The sequence below is a fragment of the Molossus molossus genome, unplaced genomic scaffold, assembly GCF_014108415.1.
Source record: "Molossus molossus isolate mMolMol1 unplaced genomic scaffold, mMolMol1.p scaffold_m16_p_2, whole genome shotgun sequence".
Lineage (NCBI taxonomy): Eukaryota > Metazoa > Chordata > Mammalia > Chiroptera > Molossidae > Molossus > Molossus molossus.
In genome coordinates, this window is record NW_023425355.1 from 40,209,468 (window position 1) to 40,225,029 (window position 15,562).

General features: G+C 41.1%; 1 protein-coding gene and 1 pseudogene across 1 annotated transcript in view; one reads left to right on the plus strand and one right to left on the minus strand.

Moving 5' to 3' along the window:
* The window catches only part of LOC118635273 (putative bifunctional UDP-N-acetylglucosamine transferase and deubiquitinase ALG13), a 60,351-nt gene extending 52,265 nt beyond the window's left edge, over positions 1-8,086 (plus strand). Inside the window, exons 24-26 of the mRNA XM_036270055.1 lie at positions 2,346-2,607; positions 6,870-6,959; positions 7,993-8,086. Of these exons, the coding sequence (XP_036125948.1) occupies positions 2,346-2,607; positions 6,870-6,959; positions 7,993-8,086 (446 nt within the window). The remainder of the gene's footprint in view (positions 1-2,345; positions 2,608-6,869; positions 6,960-7,992) is intronic.
* A 1,805-nt stretch (positions 8,087-9,891) lies between these two features.
* LOC118635274 lies at positions 9,892-12,061 on the minus strand (annotated as a pseudogene).
* Positions 12,062-15,562: the final 3,501 nt, after the last annotated feature.

Sequence of the window (15,562 nt, forward strand, 5' to 3'; positions counted from 1 at the left end):
CTATGTTAGTAATCAATGACTTCCTTACTGCCACACACTCATAATAGAAAAATGCCAATTTTATTTACTTTTTTGTTTCATCAAAGATGTTCTTTTTTTTGTTTTACTAAATATTTGTCTTTGAATAATTGTACTTAATTTTCTGTGTGACAAAACTGTGGGAAGCATTCATTAGACACTTTGCATACTGAAATATGTTGATTAACTTAGAAAAAATGATTTTTGAGGTTGACTTCCGAGATAAACTAGCTAATTTTTTTCATGTAACAATATTTTTGCTTGAAAGAATAATAGACAAACAATGGTTATTCAAACTGGGTGATCTGGCACATTTTCTCAAATGAACAACATGAGCCTGCCACTTCAAGAAAAACAACTGGTAATATTTGTTGTCAAAGATAAAAATTTCAGCTTTCAAATAAAAGTTAAAATTTTGGAAAACTTGTATCTGCCACCCTGACCTTAACAACTTTCCAATATTTAAATGAGACTGTTAATGAATGTGGTTTTCTACATTGTGTAATGAAATGCGTTGGTATTTGGAAACTCATAGACAAAGCAACCATTCTTATGGTCTCAAACTGCATAACTCAGTGAAATAATATTTTCCCAGTTACCTGTGTATGATTTTATAAAAGATCTATTCAGAATACAAGATAAAACTGTATTTTAATATTAACAAAGCATGAGAAATTTACATTGCTATTGATATTTAAGAAACTACTACTTACCTAGTTTTGTTGTAGCATCAAAGATCTACAATTATCGGAAAAGGCTAGTTATTAAAAAATTTCTCTCTTTTCCAAATACATATCTGTATGAAGCCAGATTTTCTTCATATACTTCAATCAAAACAACAAGTCATAATAGATTAAATACAGAGGCAGATATGAGAATCCATCTGTTTTCTATTAAGGCACACAGTAGAGATTTGTACAAGTGTGAAACAGTGCCACAAGTGTGAAAACAGTGACAGTTTTCTTTTGTTTGGAAAAATAAACTCATTTTGCATAAAGATTTTGTGTTAACATAAAGGGCTTATTTTCACATGAATTAATATTTCTCAGTTTAATTCCTAATATGGTGAATATTGATAGATATAAGCCACATAAACAAAAGCTATTTGGGATCCTCAGTCCTTAAGAGTGTAAAGAGATCTCAACACCAGAAAGTTTGAGACCATAAGGATGGTTGCTTTTGTCTATGAGTTCACAGTATAATATAGATGGGGAGCATTTTGAAAGATTTGGAATAGGATCTTTGGACGACCGTTCTTAGAAAGAATTAGCAGGGGGTAAGAAGAAATGATGTGGACTAGCCTTACCAATTTTTTTCCCTTTCCAGCACTGCTACTTGATGGTTGTGATCTTGGCTAAGTTACTTATCCTCCCTAAGTCTGATTATCAGTAAAATAAGAAATATCTGACTTGCCAGGGTTGTTATAAGAACTAAAAGAGACGTTACATATAAGTATCCTGTGCCTGGTGCATGTGAAGAATGTGAATTTCCTAATCTCGCCTCCCCTTTTTAAAGCATATTAGTGGTTTTGGAATATTAGCACAATAGAATCTTACTCCTAGTATGGTGGTGTGATGTGGCCCCTGGTAATAACAATTAATGTATCAACCTTTATTGCATTTTTGTACCAGATACCTTTTATTTGTAGTAAACCACGATACACTGGCGGTCTTAATTTCAGAATGAGCTAATCTAAGGACTCCTTTTTGTTTACATTTATATAGTCACTATAGCAAGGTCACAACAGCATCTATTTTCACTGAAACAGACTCCTGGTAGCAAAACTGCTGTTAAAATTATGCTAGGATATTATTGTCATTCAAGAGATGACACTTACATGTTTAAATGCTCTTCAGAACTATACCTTCAAGTGTAGACCAGGCTGAATAGACACTGACTTAATTGCTAAAGTAAAACAAACTAGTTATTTGGATGGTATGTGTTATATTGAAAAACTATTGGATAACTTAATTGTGACCAACTCTTATTAGAACTTAACTGACTTAGAAGGATTCTCATGAATGTTTCTTTATGTATTTAGTCAATTGGTGCCAAAATCATCTCAGAAAGATAGCTATCACTAAGTAGAAAACATTTGATACACATGCACATGTATGTGTATAATTTTTTTAAATTAGTAAATGTTCATATAATCTTTTAGTATTCTGTTTTAGTCACATTTCATACATAAAGTATTTCTACTGCAATTGCTCTGATCTTTCCTATAGTTAGTGCTAATTTCATTTTTACCTGTAAAAACATTCATTTATATTGGTGTTTAGTGAATCTTTGTATATAACGTGTACGACATGCATTCTTTGTTTCAGGTACTTTTCCAAATGCTGACCCTGCATCTGTCCCTCATGGAGCAGTTTATTATCCAGTTATGTCAGATCCCTGTGGGCAGCCACCTTTGCCGGGTTTTGATTCCTGCCTTCCCATTGTGCCCGAGTATTCCTATGTTGCCCCCTGGCACCCCATTGGTGCAGCATATGGTGGTTCTCCACAAATTCATGGTGCTATGAATCCTGGGCCAGTTGGCTATATTGCTTCACCTCCCTCAGCTTCTCATTATGCACCTCGGAATATGTAAGATTCAGCAGTAATATATATTCTTGCACTGCCATTTTTCTTGCTGTTTTGATTTTTTAAAAACTGTTTTATGTTACTGTTTAAGTGATTTAGGTGGTTAGAGTGGTTACTGTTATATCCATCTTTAAGATTATCTCATCTTTTGGTTTAAAATAATACTTTAAAATAAAGGAATATTATTTTGGGTTGTGAATAAGGAAATTTAGGTGACTGTACAACTAGCTCCATGTTGAGCATACTTAGTTGTATTCAGCTGTCTTCCTGTCAGCCAGTTTGTCAGTTGATAAAAGGAATAAGTCACACGAACTATTTCCTTGGTTTAGATGTCACACATCACATTAAACTGCAGAATTCAATTAACTTTCACTTTTCTCTAGAAAATAAAACAAAACCAAGAGCATTTGTTTCTGGTTAACTAACAATATTAAATGAGAGCTCTTCAGGTTTCTTAAGAACTGACTGAACTGAGTTGCGTTCTGCGATATTAATCAGTTTTGAAAGCACATGGTGCTCTGCTTTAGATTTATCCCTTGTGCTATTGTTTAATACTGGATTTGTGTAACTTACTGCACAGTATTGCATTGGTGTCCTTTGCACAATTAGCGGTAAATAAAAATTGGCATTTAAAATTGCTAAAATGAGTGGGATTTTTTTTTGTTTCTGCTTTTTCATAATAACAAAGAGTACCAGGTATTTGATTGTTTTAATGTTTTTCCCCTGATATTTTGGTTGTAAAATCATGTGAATTTATAGCATGAACTGGTGAGGTCAGTTGAAATGTTATTTAATCTTAAGGCATTATAAATGCATACTACAATATTTAGTTCTTTTCCCTTGAGAGTGACCCTTTTTAGGTTGTATTTGTTTTTTTTTCTTTAAATCTCTTCACTTCCTTATGGAACTTGAATCTAGACTTACTTTCTCATTGTCTATACTTCCGGTAGTTGTCAAATCTTTCCCTTTTTGTTTTTAGACTTACCTTGTATCTCTCCAGGCCCGCCTGGTCTCTAACTTTCTGTGAGACATATTTCATCAGCGTTTCTATCTTCTCCCTTTCATCTACCTAAAGAATACAAGATTTTCTGTATTCATCAGTTCTCCTCTGAGGGGTAATTCATCATGAATGCTTTGTTGTAGCTCAACTGACAAACAACTATTTTTAAAGTGTTCTTTCATTGCCACAAAACCTATCTATATTACCTTTTTGTTTTTTTTAAATATTTTTCTTTATTGATTTTAGAGAGAGAGGAAGGAAGAGGGAGAGAGAAACATCGATGAGAGAGAACATCGATTAGCTTCCTCCTGCATGCCCCGCACTGGGTATCGGGCCCACAACCTGGGCATTAGCCCTGACCAGGAATTGAACCGGTAACCTCTTGGTGTACGCATTAGCACTCAACCACTGAGCCACACTGGCTGGGCTATATTGCCTTTTTAATTGGTTATTCATGTGTGTGAATCAGTTTGTCCTCTCTGACCTTCAGCTATACTCCAGGCCAAAATACCTCAGAACAGGAAGTATTTGAACAGTTGAAAGAATTGGAATGTCATCCATTGTAAAAGAAGACATTCTGTCTTCAAAGTACTCTTCTCAAAATGGTTTATATTAATGAGTTCCAAATCATTGCACTATTTAAGGCTTCTGCTTCATAATAGACACCGAACTGGTTTTCTAAGTGCTTGCTCTACAAGTTTGCACCTGACAACTTTAGTAGAAAGAGATGAACAATGGTGTGCTGATCTTTCTAACAACTTAACTCTATGTGTTAATGTTTTATCTTCTCTACTAACCTCCTAGGTTTTCAGTTTGTGCAGTCTACAAATTGTTTTATGTTTTAAGTAAAGATTTATTTCAGTCTAGCTTAAAACATGGAGCAAACCTACCTTATGCAACATTTTTCAAACTTGCTAACATTTCTGAAATATATGTAACTCACAGCAAGTGATACTTCTGTATCTTCAACCCTTGTCAGTGGTTGACTAAATAGCTTCTAAGTGGTGTTTTAGAAGATTGTAGTCTATCTTGAGAATGTGGGTCTAGAAATTGTCTGGTTTTGAGACAAGCACATTTGCCTTAGGTTTCTAGTTGATTTGTTTTTATTTTAAATTTGTAAGTTGCTGCCTTCCCTTGAGTTCCATTACTAATTCAGTTCAATGAGATGCTTGTTATTAACTTAAACTGAGATTAATGATCAACCTAATTGTCATTGTTACTGGTGTTGAAGTCACCAGTATTTATGGTCTGTTTAAATCATACAGGTATAGTCTACTTATTCATGTATTGCTAACAATATTCTCTAAGAAATAATCAAGGAATGTACCCTGATCTGCTATTGTTTTGGGGGTTGGACTGGTGAAGTTAACCTGTTCTGCTGCAGAAGTTTACATTGTCTTTTGAAGTCATCTTCCAGATAAAAAGGAAGTGGTTTTTTCTGGTAATAATGAAAAGCTTAAGATTTAACATGTTTATCAACCTATTTTGTAAACACAGTGCTGGACTTCTTTTTACATATTACCTCTTTATTTGACCTTGATGTTACAAAAGACAAACTTGCCTTTCCTCTGATGTTATAACCAAATTTCATCTATTTAGAATTGTTGGGGGAAAGAAGTTACAGTATAAAGGCACTGTGGTTAGTTCTGGACCCTTTACACCCCCTTTCTGAGATAAATTTGGGCACAGTAAAGGTAGAAAGCTGAATTGTTTCCATAGTGAAGGAAAACTATTAGAATTCATTTTTATGCCATGTATATTTATTCTCAAAACTAATTGTGTTTTTTTTTCCTTGATTAAGAACAGATGAAAATATTGAATCTGTTTTACTGTTGAAATTCAATACCTGTGCATTTAAAACATCCTTCATTTCTTTGCAGCCTATAATCAAGGCATAACCTTTTAATTAGCATTGGAAATAAAAGTAAAAACAAACCAGGATTTTTATGTGAACACCAGACATTCAGAACTTAATTCAAACATAAATCTCCATGAATATTGAAATAGTCCATTGGAGAAGAGTGGTGTGTGTACTTAATCTAATCTATACTTTAAATCTGGGACAGACTTTATTTATTTTACATGAAACCTCTTTGCAGAGCCATTTACATTTCCATTTATAACTAAGAATTCAGGAGAATTAATATAGCAAAAGACAACCTCTTGTTTCTCTCCATCTTACCTAGAATGGTAAGCTTCAGTTGGAGCAACTTGATTCAGAACACTTGTCTTCCCCTGCCTCAATTATCAAAGGCAGTTTCAGGGATGTGTGGCGAGATGTAGGTTCAGGAAGCTTCAGTTGGACCGGACTTTAGGTACTTAACTACTGTGGGAATAAAACTGCATTAGAATGAAAAACCTGGGTATTATGCCTCAGAATAATCTGGGAGGGGGTGTGAGGTTTATAAATGAAAGATTAGCTGCATGTTAATAACTTGAATTTTATAACTGTTGAAACTTGGATTCATTATGCTATTCTATTTTTTTGTGTGAAAATTTTCAATATAGTTAAAAACTCCATTTGTAACTGGCCATCTGTAGAGTAAATGTTTGTTTATGAAGTTAGTAAGAGTGCAGGTTTTTTTTTAAAGTTTTGAATCCTGGAAAGAATTAAACACAAGGTTTTATAGAGGCTGTCTCTGAACTGGACTATTTTAAAATGAAACTCCATTCTGATCAGTTATTCCTGCATGTAAAAACCCGAGCAGTTTTCTAAAAAAACCTAGGACTGACACCCAGAGGAACCATAAAGATAAGGGGTTAATGATGGCCTTGGGGAATTTGGAGGGACCATAAAAAGAAAGAGATTAATGATTGCCCTGACCCCTGCAACTGACCCCCTCCCCTTCTCCTCTAGAGCATTCTGTATCAGCTCCTGCACCAATTAAGTGGAACCAGGAGGAATGTAGATTTTTTTTTGCTTTGAATGTAGTTTTTTCTGTTTTTTTGTTCCTATATAAGTAAAGAACAAAGGAAGCCCGGGGCTGGGATTTGGGGAGAGCCCCCCAACCCACCAGTGTAATAAAGTGCTCCTTTATAATTCGGCTGTGTGTCTCTGGTTATCTTGCTGACACGTTACAACATCTCAAAGGGTCCATAGGTAACTTGTTAAGATATCTGGAGGTTTAGAAAGCCTATAATATAGGCAACTGATTCTTAAAATTCTGTAATTCTCAAGAATATTCTCTACATGTAAAACTAAATTTTATTAAACCATGAAATTTACTCGTAGTTGAAACTAATTAAGGTAAATGAATAATTTTAGGTTTTACTACTTCACTGTTTCCCTAATAATCACCACCGCATTTGAGTTGAATTTTCTTTTTATGGCCGCCAGAGGGAAGCTTGGAAATCAGTAAATTACTGTTAAACAGGTATTTATTGTTTTTTTTTCTTGCCCCCCCCCCCCCCCCCCGTAGGTGGCTCTTGCCACTGGCTAAACATTTGGGGATGGAGTTGATTCAACAATACTAAGGTTAAACCAAATCATTTATTATTAATTCAGTCCAGTCAACGAATAAAAATGTTAAGATTTTGGCCAAATATTATTGATTAATAGTAGTGATTTATTGGTGTTATATGGGTGGTTAGTACCTTCACTTAATCAACTAGTAAATCTTTTCTTGCAAACCTTATAGCTTTTTTCCAAACTATATAATACTGGTTTTTCAAATCTTTTGCAGAATTGTAGAAAAAAAGTATCCTGATATTGGGGTACTAAAATTATAGAAAAAAAAAAAAAACTATTTCCTTGCTACTATATTAGCCAGATCAAAGTGACTATTTTCATCTTGATAAATTTTAATTATGCAAGATGTGAATAAGTTGTAGAACTCAGCTGTACAACATTGTGCCTGTAGACAACAGTACTGTATTGTATACTTACAAATCTTAACCCTGGTAGGTTTAGCTCAGCGGTTAGAGCGTCGGCCTGAGATCCAGAGAGACCTGGGTTCGGTTCCCGCTAAGGGCACATACCTCAGTTGCAGTTTGTCCCTGGCCCTGGTTGGGTCGTGCGGGTGGCAGCCACTCGATGTGTCCCTTTCACGTCAATGTTTCTCTCTCCTTAAAAATGGGAAAATGTCCTCGGGTGAGGATAAAAACAAAATCTTAAAAGGTAGATCTCATGTAAGGGTTCTTACCACAATAAAATTTATAAAAAGTTCTACCACATGTATGGCCCTTAAAAACAAAAAAAAATTATATTTAGGGTTTTTTTCATGCTTGCTTCACTAAAATTTTGTTTTAATTTTCTTTCATTCCTTTAGATCTGCCGAAACAGCTTCAACTACCCAAGAAGTTTTCCTCCTAGTTGTTTTGAAGCATGGTACAGATTTGCTTTTGTTAGCCTAGTTCTTTTGCGTTACACCATGCTTATTTTTTTTCAGTGTGTTACTATCGTTGTGGCAGAAATTTGGTCGGTGGGAGGAGACAGATGCACAAGCTCTGAAGATTAGAAAAGGGCTGTTTGATGTGCACTAGCGCTGTCCCAGTGGAGTCACCTCCACAGGCTGAGCCCCGAGCCTGGGTTCCAGCTCCCTTTTTATACATAAGCCTCCGGTATTTGGGGCTTTCTATTTATGCTGTAGTTTAGGCAGTTGGTGGATGTAAGGGAATTACATAAACCAAGGGTGGGGTCTCTGCACTGCTTAAGGGGCTGCACCTGGCTTGCCTTCTCATCCCCCCCCCATCCCTGCCTCTTGATTCTCAGCTTCAGACTTAGAGAACTTCTTGGACAGAGAATTCCCCTAGTGCCTGCTTGAAGAAGAGAGGCTAAGATCTCTCTGCTTCCTGCTGAATAGGGGCATTGAAGGGGAGGGATGCAGCAACTAGAGTTCTTCACCATCCAGAGGAGAGTAGTTGGGGGTCCTTATTTGAAACATCATTTGGAGCTTTATTGTTTCTAATTGAGAGGAAATGAAACGGTTTAGCATGTTGAGAATACAAGGGCCAAACAGGAGCACTATAAAAACCATTAAGAGAGGACCAGCTAATGGAAGTACCCAAGATGCCCAGTTCCATATGTTACTCCAGGAATTTCAAGATGCTGAAAATTCCTGTCTTTTGTAATTTGTTTCTTTAACTGCTGGGTCGTGTCTCTAACTATTCCTGATTAACATAAAAGCAACATTCCTCGTTTAAGAAGAGGTATACTTCACCCTTTTCAGCAGTCAGTAGGTATAACCCCCTTCTATTTTGTAATACTATTGCTTCTAAGGAGTCTATTTGATCCTGTAAGGCTACTAAGGATACAGAGTCCAGTGCTGGGATCAGTCCAGCAGGTGATGACCATCCATTCTACTGGCAGAGTCCTCAGGCGCTTACCATAGACCAATCAGTGGGTTTCACTGTCCTCTTAAGGGTGACCTGCAGAGGATTGTCCTGGCTGGTGGTCAGTCTCCAAGCAGGTTGGTTGTCATGTGGCAGGTGAGCTGCCTTCACCCAGGTATTCAGACCTGCAATCTTGAGTTGTCGCCCTTTCCAGGTTGGTTTGAGGGGTTCCCTTTTTCAGTCTTTTATCCAAACTTGTCCCTTGGTCTGTGGGGGTATACAGTTATTCCCAGGGAAATGGGTATTCTATCGGTTACCCACTTATGTACCTCAAGAATGTTTTTTTTTTCTAGTCAGTGCGGGAGGTCTCCCGTATGAGATTTCAAAAGAAGGGAACCCTATCTTTGCCCTAGGGGTACAGCATACTCGCAGGAGAGCTAGGGGCAGTATATCAGTCCAGGGCAGGTTGGTTTCTTGACATAGTTTTTCCATATTCTGCCTAGGGGTCTGATTCACATGTTCTACTTTTCCTGAGCTCTACGGCCGATAGACCGTGTGCAAATTCCATTGGATGCCTAAAGTTTTACTACTTGCTGTACTATTTCTGCTACAAAGGCTGGGCCATTGTCAGTGGTATTCCATATCTCGGGATGATGTCTCTTAGTAGAGCTTTGGTTCTCTTGCCTTTTTCATACGTGTAGAGTAAGCTTCAACCTAGCCCAAGAAAGTACAGATGAAAACCAGGAGATATTTATTTCCTCCATTGGGTCCCATTTCTAAGAAGTCTACCTCTAGATCTTCAAAGGGTGCTTGGCCGCAGCGCTGGATCCTGGTGGGGCATTGTCTGGCATTATTTTGAACACAGAGGAGACAGCGCTGTGAGACTGAGGCACAGAGGGATGGAAGTCGAGCAATCAGGTAGTACTGGCTTAATAAAGCTTCTAGGGTGGTGGTGTTTATTTTTTACAGATGGGTGAGTTCATGTTGGAGGGCTAAGTGATGGGTTAATTATTCTGTCATGTAGATTCTGTGGCTGGGAGTATCCACCATTCTTCATTATATTTCCTCCCTCTGTTGTGCCCATTTTTCTTTCTAGGCCGTGTGCTGTCCCAGGCGGAGAACTGCACACTGCCCCCACAGCTCAGAGAGCAGTTGCCCCAGCATCCCTAAGGACCCCAGCCACCAGCCTATGGGATCTTAAAGCCCTGGAGCTGGTCCACATGGAGCCAGCGGCCACCCGTGCAGGCCTGTGAAGGCCTACATGGGGTGTCATCGGCCCACAGTGAATGATTGGTTTGGCACATGGCATGACCACTGAGATGCCCAGAGCACCAGAGGGCAGCACAGGGTGGTAGCAGCTGCAGACAGTATTGTGAATCAGGCCCAAAGGTCAGCTGGCACTGGTGGTCTGCATCATAGACTTTGCCAGGGAAAGTTGTAGGCAGATGCTGGGGAGCCTCTGGCTTGTCTAAGAAACAGTGCCTGTGGCCATTGTCCAGGAAGTTTGAGATAAAGTGGGCACTGCAGGGGGCCAGAGCTCCTTGGGATCCATGTGAGTCATCACAGGAGCCATGACATGACGAGAGGCGCTCCCAGGCCCGTTCAGACCAACACATGTAGCACAGCTCTGAGCGAGGTCACACATGGTGCTCACGTCAGCCATGCCCAGGGTGCCACAGGTAGAGACCCCACACAGGTCCTGATGGGTAAACAGCAAAGTGATTTGGGTTTGAGTCCTTAGGGGTGTTGAGTTTTTGTTGCCAGGCACAGAAGCTGTGTAGGGTCTGGGCGGCACTGGGTCTCACCTGAGGCCCTTCCTCTCCTGGCCCTAGAACCACTAGCCAAGTCACACCAAGCTGACAGGGTTGTGGATGCTTGGATGCTTGACCATGAGCAGGTAGTGCTTCAGCAGTGTGCTGTGAAATGCTGCCATCTTGTCAACTGCTACCTCCAGGGTCTTCACGAATCTACTCAGGGAAGCAAAGTGCTTGGCTCTTCGGGGGCTGGGCCTGGGGTTCCCAGGAGGAGTCTTGATGCTACACATGGGGCCCTGGCCGCTGGAGGCACTCTTCTGGTGTAGGATGTGAGCCCAAGTGCCCCCTGCAGAATTAAGGGTGCCTCCTTCCGGGGGCTGGATGTGGAGTTTGGTCCCCCGATACTGCAGCACCCCTAACAGGGCTCCCTCATTCCAGTGAAGAGATGCCACTGACTCTGGATCTCCTTTGATGGTGCCAGTGAGGTAGATGCCCAGCTTTGCCCCACCCAGCAGCTCAGGCGCCTGGCCCAGGTACTGCACTGTCAGCCCCTTGACCCACATGCCAGGGTCTTGCCCCAACTCTAGCAGCAGTGTCTCCCCCAAGGCAGGCAAAAGGTACCACAGCCTAGCAGGGATGTTAAAACCAGGCAGGATGCTGCTGTTGAGTTTCTCTGGAAACACTATCTCCTCCTCCTGGGGGAGGGTGCCGACCAGCCTGCCTCAACCAGGTAAATTTGCTTTGAAAGGTAATCTACAGGTCTCTTCCAAGGCCCAAATTCCTGTGTTAGGACTCCCAGGGCTATTATGTTTTTTTCATGCACGAACAAGTTGAAGTTCAGTAATATATCTGGAAGTCCTAAGGCTGGTGCCTCCATGAGCTTGGTCTTTATAATTGTAAATGCTTTCTCTTGATTGGGGCCCCAGACATGGAGTGCCCTTTCTTCTTTTAGGGCCTCATATAAGGGTTCTGCCAGTTCAGAAAATCTGGGTATCCATATTTGATAGAACCCTGCTGCTCCCAGGAATTCTTGAATCTGTTGACAGAAAGTGGGAACCGGAATAGCACAGACTACCTGTTTTATTTTGGCCCCTAGCCTTTGTTTTCTTGGGTGATCTTGAAAGCTAAGTCTGGCTTATAGTGACTGGGTGGAGCAGAAGTTCCTCGTTTTTCTCGCTGGCATTTGGGGCATTCATTTTTTCGCTGCCTGCATGCTCCCCATTGGGGATGGGGCTTACAACCTGGGCATGTGCCGTGACTGGGAATCAAACTTCTTGGTTCATGGGTCGATGCTGAACCACTGAGCCACACTAGCCAGGCTGAGGGAAGGAGAGAGGCCAGCAGTAACAGGAGCAGCCACACTAGCCCAGGCAGGGAAGATCACAGTGAGGAGCAGCAGACGGGGTTGGGCTCCCTACAGCCAGCTGTTCATCCAGGCCCTCCTGGGATATGGGTCCAGCTAGGACATGGCAGGATGCTAAAGCTGACAGGGATTGAAGCCATCTGAGCACCACATCCTTCACACCCTGGTTTTGTGGAAAGCTCGTCTCTAGTCTGGGGCTCGAACAAGCACCAGGATCAGAGGCAGAGTTTGAGAGGGGCTGGGGACCTTCAGATGAGATGGAGAAAACTTGCCCCTTGGCTTGGGAGAGGTGCCTAGTGGCCTCACTCCTGCAAACCCTCCTCTCCTGTGTCTTTGTCTCTCGCTACCTCTGTTTTCCACCCCAAACTCTGGCTTTGCCAAGGTGCCTTTGTCTGTCTTCTCGTGCCCTCTCCATCAGGTAAGGCCTCTCATGCCCAGGCTTCTATGTCTAGATGTTCAGCTGGCACCAGGGTCTGGAGCCACTTTCTGGCTTCTGTGACAGTCCACTACAGCTGACCCAGGTGGGGTGATTAGTCTGGAAGACTGCTCCCCTTTCTTGTAGGGTCCTGTCAAGGCCCATTCTCTGTGGACCCCTTGTCTCCTGCAGTGGTAACTTCATTGTTGCTGGGGGTTTTGGTCCCTGGGTTACTGACCTGAGACATCTTCACACTGGCTCTGGTGACCCTGGAACCAGTGACACAGTGGCTGGTTGTGGGGGAGAGATGGGTGGAGCTGGGCTGTCGGGCAGGTGAGGTTCCCCATTCTTAGGTAGCAGGGTGTATGGCAATGGCAGTGGAGGGGCCTCTTCTGAATTCCCTTGCAATATAGGAGGCCGCTAAATTTGCCATGAAGTCTTCCTTTAACCTTGTGCCATGAGGACCTTACACTCTCCCTGACTAGTAACAGAATTGGACCCAAGGAGGCTTGATTTGGGCTATTTTTCTACCACTGGTCTTTGTAGGGAAATTGGTCAAATGGCTGGAGTTTCCGGTGACTACCTTATACACGACCTGGACTGTGGGGACATCAAGGGTGCCTTCAGAGGGTCTAATGCACAATTTTCTGGGGGTCAATTTGACCCCATAATCTCTTGATAATTCCTTGTTAAAATTCTTTATCATACATTCCAAAACAGTGGGTTTAGAGGAACATTTCCCCTTAATGATATCAAAGGTGGTTAAGCAAATCTCCCAGTGAATGTTGTCATGAGACAAATGAGGAAACTCTTGTTTTGTCCACCTGGCCACTCCCCTTGGGGAACGTAGGCACCTCTTGGCATTGGCAGGTCAGTAGGAGCCCCTGACTCAGATCAGGCTTGCCGGTGGAGACAAATATTCCCAAGAACCTGATACTGCCCTTAGCCTTATGAGGTCGCCACGGCTGCACAGGTTGGGACTCACACAGGCTTCGTAACAGGCATTGTGGAGCACAATCACTCACATACACAATCACACAGCATTTACACTTCCACCCAGGAATTCCCTATCCTGTGCAGCTGTCTGTGCCACTTGGGAGGTGATCCAGCTTCCCTTTTGCCTTAGAGGCAGGCCTGAACTTGGGCCTTGGTCCCCACCCCAAGGACACTTAGAGATCCAATGTCCTGGCAGGCTTTTCTATCTTCCCAGAGTCCATTGGAGTGCAGTGGAGGCCGACTAAAGTCAGGCCCAGCAAGGATCAGGGTCCAGTAAAATCACCAATGGCACGCCTTTCTTTCTGTCTTGGTGGCCCAAAATTAGTGGCTCCTTCCCACTGGCTTCCGACAACGACAACGGTAGCTCAAGGGGCCAGCGCGGCTGTCCGCTTCCCAGCCAATGTACCAAAATGTGGCAGAAATTTGGTCAGCAGGAAGAGACACGCACACACTTGGAGGATTAGAAAAGGACTCTTTGATGTGCACTGGTGCTGCCCCAGTGGATTCACCTCCTAATGCTGGGCCCTGAGCCTTGAGCCCGGGTTCCAGCTCCCTTTTTATACATAAGACTCCAGGTATTTGGGGCTTTCTACTTCTGCTGTAGTTTAGGCGATTGGTGGATGTAAGGGAATTACAAAAGCCAAGGGCTGGATCTCTGCACTGCTTAAGGGGCTGCACCTGGCTTGCCTTCTCACTGTGAAAAATTTTAAACATAGAAAGTGGAAATAATTTTGCAATATTTATATATCCACCACCAAGATTCCACAATTAACAGTTTACTAACTTGCATTTTCACATATCCATCAATACATCCTTATTTTTTAATACAGGGCAAAAAAGGTGAACTTAAGTACACCTCTTACCCCTAAACATTTCAGCATCCATATTGTTAGAGTTCAGTACTTGTTAAAGGTTATTTTTTTCCTTTTGAGATAAAGTGTACATGCAATGAAATGCACAAATCTTAAGTGTTTGATTCAGTGCATTTTGAAAAATTATATATGTGAAACTCAGGCTTATTGAGATAACATTTTCACCCCAGAAGATTCCCTCATGCTCCTTCCCAGTCAATCCCTGCTTCCCCATTCCAGTTCCCTGGGCAACTACTGTTCTTCTGACTTCTCCCAGTAATATATAAGTTTCTGTTTTTCAAACTATGTGCTCTTTTCTGAGACTTTTTTCAGCATTGTGTATTTGGGATCCATCTATGGTGTGTGTCGATTTTTTTTTTTTTTTTTTATGGCTGAGCAGCATTTCATTCTATAGATATGCCATTGTTTGTTTATTCATTCCCCTGTTGATGGACACCTAGGCCATTTCCAGTTTTTAGACACAAATAAAGCTACTATGAACATATTTGTAGAAGTTGTTTTGGTGAGCATTTGTTTCTATTACTCTTGGAAAGAAATTGCTGGGTCATAGGTTAAGTGTATGTTTACTTTTATAAGAAACTACTGGACATTTTCCAGAGTGATTGTAACATTTTATACCCCACCAGCACTGTGAGTTCCAGTTGTTTCTCATTCTGGTCAACATTTGGTGGTGTCAGTCATGTTCATTTCAGCCACTCTGGTGTGTGTGTACTGATATCTCATGTAGTTTTAATGTACATTTCTGTGATTATGTTGAACAATTTTTCTAGTGTTTATTCACTAGTTGTACATAATCATTTTTTGAAAATGACCTTAAAAATGTTTTGCGATTTTTGTTAATTTATTTTTGTTACAGATGTTCATCCCCCCCCCCCCCGGACATCCACCTCCTACCCCTCCCCTTCCTGCATTGCTATTTATGTCCATTGGTTATGCATATGTGCATATATGTTCTTTGATTTCTCTCATCCATTCCTTCCCAGCCCCCCTGCTCTGAGGTTTGCCAGTCTGAACCGTACTCCTTTCTATGTCTCTGGATCTATTTTGTTCATTCTATTTTACAAATAAGTAAGCTCATGTGGCATTTTTGTTTCTCTGATTGGCTTATTTCCATTAGCATAATGCTCTCCAGGTCCCTCCATGTCATCCTAAAAAATAAGAGATCTCTCTTTCTTACACCTACATAGTGTTCCATGGTGTATATGTACCACAGCTTTTTTTATCCACTCATCTACTGATGGACACTTGGGCTGTTTCCAGATCTTAGCTATTTATTGTAAATAGTGC